The 15,248-nt window shown below is 37.0% G+C and overlaps 2 protein-coding genes across 3 annotated transcripts in view; one reads left to right on the forward strand and one right to left on the reverse strand.

Annotated features, from left to right (window-relative positions):
- Positions 1 to 257: 257 nt before the first annotated feature.
- On the reverse strand, positions 258 to 12,531 carry slc35c1 (solute carrier family 35 member C1). 2 transcript variants are annotated; one of them, XM_077201985.1, is made up of 3 exons: positions 12,451 to 12,531; positions 11,560 to 12,065; positions 258 to 971 (listed from the first exon to the last, which is right to left on the reverse strand). In XM_077201985.1, exons 2-3 carry the CDS (start codon positions 12,032 to 12,034, stop codon positions 400 to 402), a joined length of 1,047 nt encoding a protein of 348 aa, XP_077058100.1. In that variant the 5' UTR covers positions 12,035 to 12,065; positions 12,451 to 12,531; the 3' UTR covers positions 258 to 399. The 2 variants fall into 2 exon arrangements, with proteins under 2 accessions (XP_077058100.1, XP_077058099.1); XM_077201984.1 differs by lacking the exon at positions 12,451 to 12,531 and having other exon boundaries at positions 11,560 to 12,234.
- Positions 12,532 to 13,721: 1,190 nt separating this feature from the next.
- Positions 13,722 to 15,248, forward strand: part of tollip (toll interacting protein) — a 36,349-nt gene continuing 34,822 nt past the window's right edge. The window contains exon 1 of the mRNA XM_077201993.1: positions 13,722 to 13,890. Within this exon, the coding sequence (XP_077058108.1) occupies positions 13,858 to 13,890 (33 nt within the window). The 5' untranslated portion in view covers positions 13,722 to 13,857. The remainder of the gene's footprint in view (positions 13,891 to 15,248) is intronic.

Consider the following 15,248-nt stretch of genomic DNA (forward strand, 5'->3'; position numbering starts at 1 on the left):
GAAATTAAACCACACCATTTTTTTTTACCGTCTGGCCCCCCTCACTAAGCCTGGTTTCTCACCTGAATAAATACTGTTTACATTGTCTTTTTGTCATGTGCATGTAACTGATAGAAGCATTTGACACTTCAAGAATGCTGGGGCTGCATAATCCAGATATTTACACATAAAAAATACTATACTAGTCTATACTTAATCCGTCAGGCACAGCAACTATGTTGCTGGAAATATGGTGTTGTTAAAAAAGGTAGATAGAGTATTATTAAAAAGGTTTTAATAATAATCATTTACACAAAAAGGAAATATTTCTACAACAAATATTCAAATGCCCATAAATATACATATATATAGATGTGCTAAACAGACAGTCTCTACAACAAAATAATTCCCAAAATATTTTCACACCCCTAGGTCAGCTTTAGTTTTCTCTGTGTTTGTGATTTGTGTTTCCACAGGCACTTGCACTTTCTTCATTTCAAGTCCTTTGACCCAGGTGTAGGCACAGGATCCACCCAGCACCATCATATTGCTTGTCCACCAGAGCGCACTCTTATCGGACGCCCAGTAGACGACTGCCAACACAGTCTGTGCACAGGATTTGGCTGTGCCGGACACATTGTGTGTCAATGGACTGGTAAATTTGATCTGAAGTCCCGTCACGTATCCAATTGCAAAGCCGAAGACTCCACCTAAAGTCATCATGCCCCAAAAATGTAAATCTGTTAGTCGGCCAAACTCAAACAAGCTTTTAAATTCCCCTAAAATTACCATAAGAGGAATAAAAAGTACACTAGCATTGAGGTTGTTGTAGAAGGAGAGTTTCCAGATATTTCCATCCACCACTGGCAACACTTTCTTTGTATAGATGGCATTGAGAGATACGCAAAGGCTGGCAACTACACCAAAAATGACGCCTGTCCAAGAAAGGGAACCTGCCACAGATTCTTGGTCCACACCCAGCCAGAATCCACCTGAAGGCAAAGAACAAAGCACAAACTGTCAGTATTCCTCTATTGCAGCAGACACCATTGTGTTGATGAACGGGATCCTCACAGTCGCAGGGAAAGTATAAAAACAACATTTTCCTGGTTTTAGACCAGTGAAGAATAACATTCTGTTTATTCTAAGGTTATATATATATATATCAGAGATGGGGGAGACGAGTCACATGACTTGACTCGAGTCTGACTCGAGTCGCAAATTTAAGGACTTGAGACTTGCTTGACTAAATTAAGAAAATGACTTGACTTGACTTTGACTTGAGATCCAATGACTCGAGACTTGACTTGACTTGAACTGTATGACTCGAAAATGACTTCATATACATTTTTATATAAATCATCGAAATATTGATGAACAAAATGAAAGCAACGGAACCATTGACGTCAGTCATCAGATTCTGCGCGACTGCGTGACGCACAGAGCACAGAAAATACATACACCTCAGTGAGCGCGCTAAATAAAAAAAAACATCTCCCAGCATCGTTTCTTTTTGGATATAAACACTAGAAATTGACCATATTCATACAAGAAGATTTAACTGGCAAGGGATATCGGACACGACCATCACAACCTCGAACTTCATTCATCACGTCTAAAAGTAAGCTATGGCTTGTTTAACCTGTTTGTTATAGTTAATTTGACTAACGTTAAATCTAGAAAGAATAGTGGTTAAAACAGCATGCCTCTTTATACAATATCATCTTTTCAAATATAGCTTAAGGCTGTCAATAGATTCACAAGATAATTAATGGTGGCATGTTTTGTATAACGTGCATAAATTCACGCAGACATTTGCCACGGTTTCTTTCAAATCATGCTTTAAAGCCAAATATGTCGCTATTTCCAATGACGAAAAACAGCATGGAAAACTGTTAATGATGTTTTGTCGTGTTTTATGTTCCTCTTGAAGCAGGGTCATATGTTATCAGGGGTTATATCAATAACTTTTCAACCTTCATAATATATTTCCAAGTCTCTTGTGATGGTACATCAACTTACAATAGGTTGAATGACACGTCTGCCATAGCCTGACGGGGTCTGTAGCGTTTTTAATCCTACTTTTAAACTTCGGGTTTCGGGTAGTAACCGGCGAACAAAGAGAACTACAAAACTCGACTGCTTTACGGCATATACGTCACTTCCACCTCCACCCCCACTTCCTTAAAATCGCAGGGCTGTCAAGTAAGTGTCACTCATTTCGGTCTTTTGTCACGCTCTCCCGCCACACATTGTATTTCTCACGCTGAAAAACTATTTGTAATATATTTAATATGTCGCAGCGCCCAAAACTCTGGCCGCGCCGCTCACACTGTGGAACAGGCATGAATTCAAGCGCGTCTCCTCTGGTGTTGTTCGTCTGGTGTTGTTAGCCAATCAGAAAATAGCACTATTGTATCTGGGTAACATTTAACGCAACAACCAATGACACCCCGTAGTCTGGGGTGTTTTTTTGTCTGCCTGACTATGTTACGGAAGCTATCTTATCCTCCGTTTATCTTCATGAATCAGGTAATGATTATTTGTCTTGCCTCAAGCTATAATGCAAATCGATTTGTAAAATTTGCAGATTTATTTATGGTAGCTTGATATTATAATATTGACGATATATGGTTATTATCTACCACTCAAACATTGCATTGAAGTATCATATAGATTCAGTAAAACGGTAACCAATAGACTAGGCTACTATAATGACACTGGCTTGTAAACGTGATCATCGCGATCATTTGTCGTTAGAAAAAAAATAAAACCCATGAAATTATATTCATATGACATGCAGAAATATATGCCACTGTATCTGGGATGAAGACATTTCACACGCGACTCAAGCAGAACACCTGCATGTGACCTCCTCCTACAGTGTTCAGGGCTATCATGGTTGTCAACAAATGCACGATGACAGAGTTTACGACAGTAGTAGAGGACAATACTGTTTCCCAACTGTAGGGGGACCCCGAGAGCAAAAGTTACCTGGTATTACTTTAATATGCACCCAAAATTCAAGATGTGGAAAAAATGTCCCTAGGCTAGATGAGTTATTACATATGATATTAAAAATATTTCCAGAATATTGGCGCGATTGCAAATTAGATAATGATTGTATAGGCTACAACAGTCCAGTAAACAAAGAGTGAATACTGTGGTGTGACATTTTAGACGTAATATTGTAAATATTCTCTGTTTTTGCTCAATTTCTCCAATGACAGTAGTTTCAAACAAGCCACAGAAAAAGAGTAAATTCGGGGTTTTTGTGATTGAGTGACCTGGTTGCTTAGTTCCAGATTGAATCTGCCGCTTTGAACGAATCAGTTGAATGAATGCTTCTATGACTCGTACATTAAGACGTTGATTTGTCGCCACCTATTGGCGGTTTTAATTTCATAATAAAAAAATATAATTTTTTTTAGCATCTAATTTTTTCTATATTAAAATGATTATATTTGAAATAATTAATCTCATAACATTATTTATGGCAGTGTTACTCATTGCGCGGCTAGCGAGCTGCATGCGGCTCGCCAAGCTTTCATTTGTGGCTCGCATGGCATAATTAATACAGTGATACGATCAAGCAGTCACTACAGATATTTCATAAAAACATTTAAAAAGAAGTAGGACTATATAACCCATTAAAAACTCAAAGTGTCAGCTCTATTTTCAAATAATTTTGATCGGATTGAAAGGGGTGGTTTATCGAGAGAACATGTTCACTTGATCGATTGAAAACCGAAACTGAAAGGACGCCATCCGTCGCGCTGAATGCGCTGTTCTTCTGATGAATAAAATGTCGTATAAACGAGTGTCACGTCGTTCTATAATTCCCCTTTCACTCAGTATCTGTGAAGTGAAGCAGGACAACGGCTCACCAGTCCTTGTTTCAGATTCTCATCCACAGACGACTGATTTTGGGCATTTTTACTGCGTGATCAATACAAACAGCACGGCATAACGGTTCATCATAGTCTCCAAATTATGACCAGAATTTGATATTAAGTCTGCTGTTTAAAACAAATAAAGAACCAATGTAGGAAAATGGTTATTACGCGACAACAGCGGGAAACTTTGTATATTTGTGCAGTGTGCGAATGTCAAAAAACCTATTCCCAATTTGAATCTTTTGACTTATAAACGTGCACATCACCCCGATCATGCATCATATAACGATGTTAAGCATTCATGTAAACTACAATACTTTCAGATTAATCAATCACAATGAATTCAGACCGATTGAAACAAAAGTTGTGCATGTAAACATATCCAGTCCCTGCGGAGTTGCCAGTTATGGCGGTATTTCCAGCTCTTAACGCCGCATGTGCTCTTGGATGATTAGATACATGAGGGGCTAATGTAGAAAAAAATAACTTAATGTCATTCTAGGATGAATCTAATCTGGAAATCCTGCTTTTTTGTCATTAAGGGAAATCATCTTGTCTCATTTACAAATTTGACTGGTAAATCATTTTAAAAAAATTATTTATTGCATTGCATATTGAATGTTCAGGGGTGACATTAATAAACAGAGTGGTATTTATGACTGGATGTAACTTTTTATACTTTCCTGTAAAAATGGCTCTCCTACTGACTTTGTCCTATCAGTGCGGCTCTCATGAAAAAAATAGTGAAGAGCACTGATTTATGGTGTTGTAATTGCAGTGTAAATGCATGGATAGAAAAAAAATGGTTAGAACATAGTTAGAAAAAAATGCCCCTGGAAATCAATTTAAGGGGTCAAATATGGGCTATTAATGGGAAAGTTAATGTCTGGGTGATATTGCATAAAAAATATACAAGCAAATTTAAACATACGACATTTACTATAAAACCAATATAATTAAATGCATCACGCTTGTGAATTTGCCTTCAAATGTTTTATCTTCAACATTTTTCAAATAATTGTTATTATAATCATAATAATTCCAAATTTTTTATAATCATAAATACATGCTGTAATAAATTATACGAACATTATTAATATTACGATATAAATGTATAAGAAAAGTAATCAAGGTAATCAAAAATAAATAAGGTTGAGGCCAATATAAACTTTTTTTCTGTTTGGTATTGTAACTTGACTTGGACTTGACTTGACCCTTAGCAGGACTCGACTTGACTTGCTTTAAGTGAACCATTGACTTGACTTGACTTGACTTGGTTGCGTGTACATGCGACTTAGACTTGCTTGAGACTTGATGGTATAGGACTTGAGACTTACTTGTGACTTGAACATGTGTGACTTACTCCCACCTCTGATATATATATATATATATATATATATATATATATATATATATATATATATATGACAACAATGTATTAAGAAAGGAATGTTTTTTCCTTTGCTTTTTTCACGTTCAGACAACAACGTTGTCCAAACAATCTCCATTCATAAGAATCCGTGAAAAGAACATTAAAATGTTATGCATACTAGGCCAGTAGGCTAGTTGGCGATGTCACTTTGTAAAGAAACACTATGCACCTTTAGGGCCCTATCATACATCTGGCGCAATGCAGTGCCAGGCGCGACGCAAGTGTTTTTTGCTAGTTTCAGCACGACACAGTAATCATTTTCACATCCTGCGTTGTTTAAATAGCAAATGAATGTGTGCCTATGTGCGCTCATGGGCTGCTGGTCTGAAAACAAGGTGTGTTCAGGCGCATTGATTGCGCGTTGCTGTTTTGAGGCAACTGAAATAGACTGCACCATTGACCAATTGAAACCTGGGGCCAGTTGCATAAACCTCTTAGACTTGACTTATGAGTTAGACATCAAATTTGTTTCTTTTTGACCGTTCATAGCTTTTTTAAATCAGTTACATAAAAACGTAGATTGGCCTAATTTAATACAGAAAAGTAACACTGACTGCCCCTGACTAACTGCTAGTGGGTCAATATAGAACTTAAGACACTGTCTTAATGTAATGGCTATGTTTATGCAACCGGCCCCTGGTCTAAAGTCAATGGCGCAATATTTTTTTCGTTAATTAAAGAGCGAATTAGAAATTAGCGCCTATAGGCGGGTCCACAACGCACATACACTCTGCTTATTAAACACACAGGGATGCGCAGCAGCACACGCACACAAACATGCCAAATATTAAAAATAATAGGATTACAAAAGATTATTATTGTGTACATAAAGATATGGTGGAATCCGGCTTGTCCCGTTGATGGTCTGCTTGCACGTTTTAACCTTGCGCACGAGCAGATCCCTTTGCGCTCTGGAGACGCATTCGGTCTTTCCACGATCAAACTCATGTAAATAGCGAATCAGCCATGGCACAAGCGCAACTGGCATTTAAAGGGAATGGGAGATGAGACTCTGATTGGTTTATTGCACGTAAAGCCCAAAACACACCCATTAGTCATTGAGAGAATAGAGACAATCCTTTTAGGCCATGCGCCAGCCACGCCGATGATTTTCCTGTCATTAAACTAGCAAAAGTGGATTCGGACACACCCTAACTGCACTTGCGCCGTGCGCTCTAGACCATGTGCTTATATCGTTAAAATAGGGCCCATAGACTGTAGGCCTAAACGTAATAAGCCTGTGCATGATGTTTTCACAAATTTACGTTTTTGTAGTTTCCACAGAGACAATAACGGTATCATTTTCAAAAACTTGCACTTTATAACCCGATTTCAAAGTATTGCGTTTTCAGGTCACCAAAACGCTGTTGTTGTGTAAATGAACGAAAAAAAAAAACATTTTTAGTAGAAAATGGTTTCATGTAAACGGCTGCTTTAAATGCTCGAGCACTTTAAAAGTCAGGTGGATTCTGATTGGCTCTCTATGTTTTTATTTGACGTTATCAGAGCCCGTTTACGGAGAGCCTGTTCACTGGTGTTCGGGTCAATTTGACCCGGAGAAGATTTTCTTTTTCCCGAAAATACTAGTTAATGTTATCGCTTTGGACTGAAACTTAGTGACTTTGTTCCCAAACGGTATAACTAAATCTCATTTTCTTTTTGAAAATGTTCTTCTTTTTTTTGTGGGGGTTTTGTTACCTTGTTACACTTGTGGTGTTCCCGGTCAAAAATGACCGGCCTATAAAAAATAGCTTATAAGTCACTCATTATACCATATTTTCACTCAATCTTGGATTCAATCTTTTTGTCAACATGTTCTCTTTCAATTAGGTCTGGTTTTATATTTTGATTTGCATCTGAATAATCATAGGCCTCATTTATTTGAGAGTAGGCATTTAATTTGAGTAATTTTTAAAAAATAATTGAATAATTTTGGAAATATTAAATAAAATCTGAAAAAAATTGGTATTGTTGATCACACTAGTTAAGTTAAAATTTTCACCAGGAATTTTGTTTTGAAACTTTTGTTTTGTAAAAAATATGGCACATACTCACACTTGTGGTGTTCCCGGTCAAAAATGACCGGCCTATAAAAAATAGCTTATAAATCGCTCATTATACCATATTTTCACCCAATCTTGGATTCAATCTTTTGTCAACATGTTCTCTTTCAATTAGGACTGGTTTTATATTTTGATTTGCATCTGAATAATCATAGGCCTCATTTATTTGAGAGTAGGCATTTCATTTTTTGAGTAATTCTTTTAAAATTTTTGAATAATTTTGGAAATATTAAATAAAATCTGAAAAAAATTGGTATTGTTGATCACACTAGTCAACTTAAAATTTTCACCAGGAATTTTGTTTTGAAACTTTTGTTTTGTAAAAAATATGGCACATAGTCACACATGTGGTGTTCCCGGTCAAAAATGACCGGCCTATAAAAAATAGCTTATAAATCACTCATTATACCATATTTTCACCCAATCTTGGATTCAATCTTTTGTCAACTTGTTCTCTTTCAATTAGGACTGGTTTTATATTTCTGTTTGCATCTGATTAATCGTGGGCCTCATTTATCTGAGAGTAGGCATGGACAAAAATGGTCACAATGGCCGACCATTGAAAGTGAATGGGAGAGACTGAAAATAACAGAACAATTTAGTTTTCAGGAACATGTTAATTATTTTCATGTACACATATGAGCATGTGTGCTTGCAAACATCGAGCCCTTGGACCCTTGCATGTATCGATACATTTATACACACGCTACCCAGACACACACACGTTAAAACACAAAAACTTTTTTGAGTATGACACACATTCTTTTCCACAGAGAGAAATTTGATCCTACCCTAACCTGCATCTAATATACATTTATTCATCTGACATTACCACACACGCACACGCACACGCACGCACGCACACACACACACACACACACACACACACACACACTGGCCATGACTGCAGTGACCCGGCTTCAAAATAATCTTTCTTTCATGTTCTTGTTTCATCACAGCTTCCAGACAAAATATTATGACATTTTGTTTTGGAACTGTGAGGTTCTCACACAGAACTAGACAATATTTTCAAATATACATCATGTGATAGCACAGGCATATATAAATGCCTCACAGCACCTTGCTTGTCATTCATTTGTGGCAGCACAATGGCAAAGCAGCTCTCTGCACGTGATGTTATTCATCAGATTTTTGACTCAGAAACTAGTAAGGAGGAGGAAATGTAGGATGCATCTTTCTTAGTGAAGATGTTTCTGAAGAGGAAGGCACCACTGAATTGGCTACGGATCTTGAAACAACTGATGAGGACCCAGCTGAGGTTACCGTTTCATTCTGGTCAAAAGATAGAACTTCGTCCTGGTCTTCATCCCCACCTATGAGGCAAGGCAGGTTTTCTTCTGAAAATGTCATGAAGATGAAGCCAGGGCTAACAAGATATGCCATATCCGAATTGATGATATACAATCATGCTTCAACTTGTTTGTGACGGAGCCAATCAGAATGAAACGGTAACCTCAGCTGAGCCCTCATCACTTGAAGACTGCTCCTCATCAGTTGTTTCAAGCTCCGTAGCCGATTCAGTGGTGCCTTCCTCTTCAGAAACATCTTCACTGCAAGATGCATCCTGCATTTCCTCCTCTTCACTAGTTTCTGAGTCAAAAATCTGATGAATAACATCATGTGCAGAGAGCTGCTTTGCCATTGTGCTGCCACAAATGAATGACAAGCAAGGTGCTGTGAGGCATTTATATATGCCTGTGCTATCACAAGATGTATATTTGTAAATATTGTCTAGTTCTGTGTGAGAACCTCACAGTTCCAAAACAAAATGTCATAATATTTTGTCTGGAAGCTGTGATGAAACAAGAACATGAAAGAAAGATCCTTTTGAAGCCGGGTCACTGCAGTCACGGCCAGTGTGTGTGTGTGTGTGTGTGTGTGTGTGTGTGTGTGTGTGTGTGTGTGGTAATGTCAGATGAATAAATGTATATTAGATGCAGGTTAGGGTAGGATCAAATTTCTCTCTGTGGAAAAGAATGTGTTTCATACTCAAAAAAGTTTGTGTGTTTTAACGTGTGTGTGTCTGGGTAGCGTGTGTATAAATGTATCGATACATGCACAGGTCCAAGGGCTCGATGTTTGCTCATACACATGTACACATGCTCATATGTGTACATGAAAATAATGAACATGCTCCTGAAAACTAAATTGTTCTGTTATTTTCAGTCTCTCCCATTCACTTTCAATGGTCGGCCATTGTGACCATTTTTGACCATGCCTACTCTCAGATAAATGAGGCCCACGATTAATCAGATGCAAACAGAAATATAAAACCAGTCCTAATTGAAAGAGAACAAGTTCACAAAAAGATTGAATACAAGGTTGGGTGAAAATATGGTATAATGAGTGATTTATAAGCTATTTTTTTAGGCCGGTCATTTTTGACCGGGAACACCACAAGTGTGACTATGTGCCATATTTTTTACAAAACAAAAGTTTCAAAACAAAATTCCTGGTGAAAATTTAAGTTGACTAGTGTGATCAACAATAACAATATTTTCAGATTTTATTTAATATTTCCAAAATTATTCAATTTTTTTTAAAAATTACTCAAAAAATGAAATGCCTAGTCTCAAATAAATGAGGCCTATGATTATTCAGAAGCAAATCAAAATATAAAACCAGTCCTAATTGAAAGAGAACATGTTGACAAAAAGATTGAATCCAAGATTGGGTGAAAATATGGTATAATGAGTGATTTATAAGCTATTTTTTATAGGCCGGTCATTTTTGACCGGGAACACCACAAGTGTGACTATGTGCCATATTTTTTACAAAACAAAAGTTTCAAAACAAAATTCCTGGTGAAAATTTTAAGTTGACTAGTGTGATCAACAATACTAATTTTTTTCAGATTTTATTTAATATTTCCAAAATTACTCAAGAATATTTAAAAAAATTACTCAAAAAATGAAATGCCTACTCTCAAATAAATGAGGCCTATGATTATTCAGATGCAAATCAAAATATAAAACCAGGCCTAATTGAAAGAGAACATGTTGACAAAAAGATTGAATCCAAGATTGGGTGAAAATATGGTATTTTTTATGGTCCGATCATTTTTGACCGGGAACAACACAGGTGTTATAGGGTTTTGAACACCACATGAGGGTTAAGCCCTATTGTACCGAATTTGGATTGTAGTTCCACCAGAGTTCCACAGGGGGCGATCGCCCTGAGTGCAAAATGAATGGGAATCTATGGAGCGAGACGGCTAAATTTGTCTCTTTCACCCGATTGCCATTGAGAAATCTCAGATTTGATTGTAGATTTTGCAAGTTCAACATGGGTTATAGGTCGAAAGTTGAATGAACGAGTACTTATGTCCTTTAGATTTCTTACAGGTTGAGTTGTTGTTGCCCATAACACGCTAGCATTCTGCTAATGAACGCTGATTGGTCAGTGAAGGACTGATTACGACCAGAGATACCGCTTGATGGCATCGTGGCATCCGAAGCGGGACCGGAATGTTTGTGTGTATTTTCGCCGAGGTCTTTTAAAACAACAAAACAAAAACTCTTCTAACACGTGTATTTAGCTGTGTCAGCTGTGTTGTCGATGCCTCGAAAGAAAAGAAAGTGCAGCGCGCGAAAGCACCAAAGTGACTGAAGGATTGCCGTAAAGCAGTATCTCTGGAGGAACGATGTACGTCATTGACATTTTAAAAGACTTTTTAAAGCAAGGAGTGACTCTAAAAAATCTAACACCCAGCAATGAGTAATTTCTTTGCATCTCCTTACGAATATAACATTCAAATTACTAGACAAAAAATTATATCCTGAGAAAAGTGGATTTTGAGGGGTATAGCTCCGTAGACCTCCATTCATTCTGCACTCGTCCTGTGAGCGCTTTAATATGGAACCAGAGTGGAACTGCAACCAGTTCAGAAGCCGGAAGTTTACCGAGTGAAAGTTCTCCCCATATTAGACATTCTCTGAGGTTATCCTTATAGACTTGGTGTAGACTTATTTTCTTAGAATCAAAATCAATATTATTTTTTATAAGATGCATGTTTACTTGCCTCGAGATTCGATTAATTATATATGTTTTAAAACTCACATTGTTAAATGTTTTAATAATTATATGTATCTTCTTTGAGGAAACGTGTTTCCATTTTTGTGTTAACTTTATTTATTTAGTAAGATAGATGGGGAGGGTTGATACTCACCTAGAATGACCCCACAACACAGCACCGCGTACAAGGACGTTGATTGTTTTAGAACAGTGTAAGACAAAATGACATTAAATACGGTGGAAAGCGAGCGGCCAACCGTATAGAAAGCAACTCCCACATGTTTTAGGCACAGGTTGTTGAATGTGATCATGCTGATGAACACGATCGTCAACGGCAACATCTCTCTGGACACTTTCAAATCAAATTTTAAAGTCGGGAAATCCACGTATCCAGGATAAAAGTTTGCGAGACCGTTCATGAGCAAACATAGTCCAACGCTAACAACACACTGGAAAAATGTGATGAAGATAGGCGCATCTAGGTCCTTGTTGTCTAACAGGTCGTTGTTCAGGAATACCATGGAAATCGAAACGAACCAGTAGAGTGTCACGACCAAACCGATTTTTGTCGCTCTCAGAATAAAGGTCTCTTCTTTGTCCTCCGGACCAGTGTAGTCTGTGAAGGCCATTCTTAATATTCTGGATCGTTTGAGTTGGGACCTGTTCATGTTTCAGGAATAAAGGAAGAGCAACAATGTAAATGAACATTAGTTATTTCATAATAACATCAACATTTCGCGTCGGCTCACTGTGAATCTTCGAGCTGGACAGGAGCGACATGCTATAGCCAGAGTCGTCGACAACTTCCCTGTTCCGCGTTTCTTAAAGTGATACCCTCACATAACAATAAAAAAATAAAACCGCATAACATAGACTCTCACAATAAAACAAATATTAGGGGAGCGTTTTCAGATGCGTAACCATATATGTATTCTCTCACCTAAACAACAACAACAACAACAACAACAAAAAAATAACGTTGAATTTTATTTTTGTAACGTTTAAAAATGTCAAAATATGTTCGAATTTGATACTTGAGCCTTACCTTCCTGGACGTCTGACTTGCTCCTAACCATTTGCATTGCACATGAGTACATCAGGAAGTGTTTTTAATTTTGAACTCCTCCTTTCCCTTAAGACAATCTACCGTAGTAGCCTATGCCCAAGTTTTTGATTGTTATCACTACAATAGAACACATGTAATATCTGTCAACTCAGACTTCAGTCCCATCAAAAACGACGTGATGAAAAAAAACACAATTTAAAAGTGCTATATAAATCTAACATAAGCACATTTCCGGATCTTCACCAATAAAGCAAATTAGACAATCTCCCAAGAAATATATGTGCATAGTGTATAATGTTCTACAGTTTCTATCTCAGCTTTAAAGAATAAACATACATTTGAGTTAATGGCATCAGAGGTCAGACACTTGATATGTATGATACAATGATTTTGAATATAAAATTTTTGCATTTTGGGGCTATGGGAAAAAGCATACAATGTAGGCTACTTAGCCTACCCCTAATTTCACATATTGATAATGATGGAAAATGTATCATCCCCTCACTATAGGCCTACTTGATAATATCCTCAGAAATTAGTTTTTGTTCTTTTACTAACCGAATGAATGATAACGGTATCGTTTCAATAACTTTATTTTAGAGCATTTTAGAGCTTTATGGCAGAAGTTATCATAATTCAAAATATGTATTTGTCTATGATATTATATTTAGGCTATCTGCTTAGGTTATGAACAATAGTAGCCTAAACACATTTAGAAGCTACTTCCATAATCAAAACAAAAGTGTGTACCTTCCCTAAACATATTATTTAACATTAATGCAATTTTCAGATTAAGTAGACTTCATAGTGCAGTTATGTGCAACACAACATAGTGTTGTAAAAATATCTTAATCCATTATTTTGTTAATTGGTATATATATTTGCCTGGAACATCTTATTGGGAATAGGAACATCAAAACAGATTAATCACTGGCTCTGGGAAGGTAGATACACTTGACAGTTATTACAGGGATTTTTGTGTGCTGGTTCAAATGTGGTAGGCTTTGATGAATGTTTGAATGAATGAGTGTTTGTTTGTGCGCGCGCGTGCGTGCGTGTGTGTGTGTGTTTGATTTGCATAATGTTGCATAAAGTTCTTTTTTTCATGGTGATTGGGTGAGTTTTCACTGAGAAGTCTCCGATGTAATCATTCTAATTTTAAATAGATACCAATCACTGATCTACCGTATAGATCAGTGATACCATGTTGCAAACAGACTTTTATTCTGAAATGTAAAATAGGGCAGGGCCTGAGAGGGTGGTTGCTCATTTCCGGTCGTGAGCTTCGCTACTGCATATTGTTAGATATCAGTGCATTCTGACGTAATTATTTTTATATTTTGCTTATTTGAAAAATAAGACAACCGTTGTCTATCTTACCTCGAAATGGCAACAACAATTAGCACGCAACGGGGGCAGGTAAGAGTACATTTTGATTAAATACAGCCTAATGGCAACATGTTAGCTTGCTCACGCTGCATAATAAACATTTTCCCCTATGAAAACAAACATTGAAAGTTGCGCAGTGCAGAATTACCAATGTAACAATAGACATGTGTAGATGTTACACGAAGAAGGCAGCTCAAGTGGCGTCTAAATATCACAATGTTTGACGCACAAAGTATGTAAAAGTACAAAATGTATACGTATGCCAGTTCTTAATTTTGTGTTGCCGAAACAACGTCGAGTTCTTCATAACAAGTTGGTCTTTGTGTCAAGAAAGATGTGATGACTATACTTCATCCAATATAATCAATAATGTCATGTCAGATTTTAAAGACCAAATTGTGTCCGTGTTGTAACTAAACAGACTATTTATTATTTAGTTTATTTGAACGTTTTTCTTGAACGTTATTTGATTAAAAACATACAGTTTACTTTGCGCATTACCATGATGGATAATAGTTGTTAGACGTAATATTTTGAGCACGGCTACATCGTGCTCGTGATTTAGAAAGAAGTCTGTATGTAAAGGGAAGTTGACGCATGACGTAATAACGGACACTTCTCGTCAACTTCAGTTGTTTAGGTTTGATGATATCAATAGTAAAAGACAATAATAATAAACCGATATAATATGAGTGTATTTACAAAGAAAATTGTACCATGTTCAGCAGTACTTTGGTCATCTTTTTTGGAAATGAACTGGAAAAGAGCCTGGACAATAACAAATATTGTTTAAAGGGATAGTTAACCCAAAAATGAAAATTCTGTCAGTAATAATTACTCACCCTCATGTTGTTCCAACCCCGTAAGACCTTCGTTCATCTTCGGAACACAAATTAAGATATTTTTGATTACATCTGAGAGCTGGATCACTCCTCCATAGGCTTCTAAGGGATTGACACTTGCCAGCCCCGAAAAGTTATTAAAGACATCGTTAAAATAGTCCTAGTGACTACAGTGGCTCAATCTTAAGTTTACCAAGCAACGGGAATACTTTTTGTGTGCAAAAACAAACAAAAATAACGACTTTATTTCAACTATTAATTTCCTTCTCTGTGGGCCTCTAGTCGGTTAACATAGTGTGATTGTGTAGAGCTACGTCACACGTAGGCTCACTATTGGCCGACGCTGGTCATGTGTGTGACGTACAACAACAGAAGCTTACGCTATTACACTAGTGAACTGACTCGATGACTGTCCAGGACCGCGATTGTTATTTGCAAAAGTTAATTTTAATAGACGGACCCAGATTGGCCGACCCATACACGCTCAGTCAATGGATGGACGATCTGACAGGATTAACGTTAGTGGGTTGAGTGGCCTGCCTTCTA

Source organism: Siphateles boraxobius, unplaced genomic scaffold (genome assembly GCF_051911475.1).
Source record: "Siphateles boraxobius isolate OS27281-9 unplaced genomic scaffold, OSU_SipBor_1 48, whole genome shotgun sequence".
Lineage (NCBI taxonomy): Eukaryota > Metazoa > Chordata > Actinopteri > Cypriniformes > Leuciscidae > Siphateles > Siphateles boraxobius.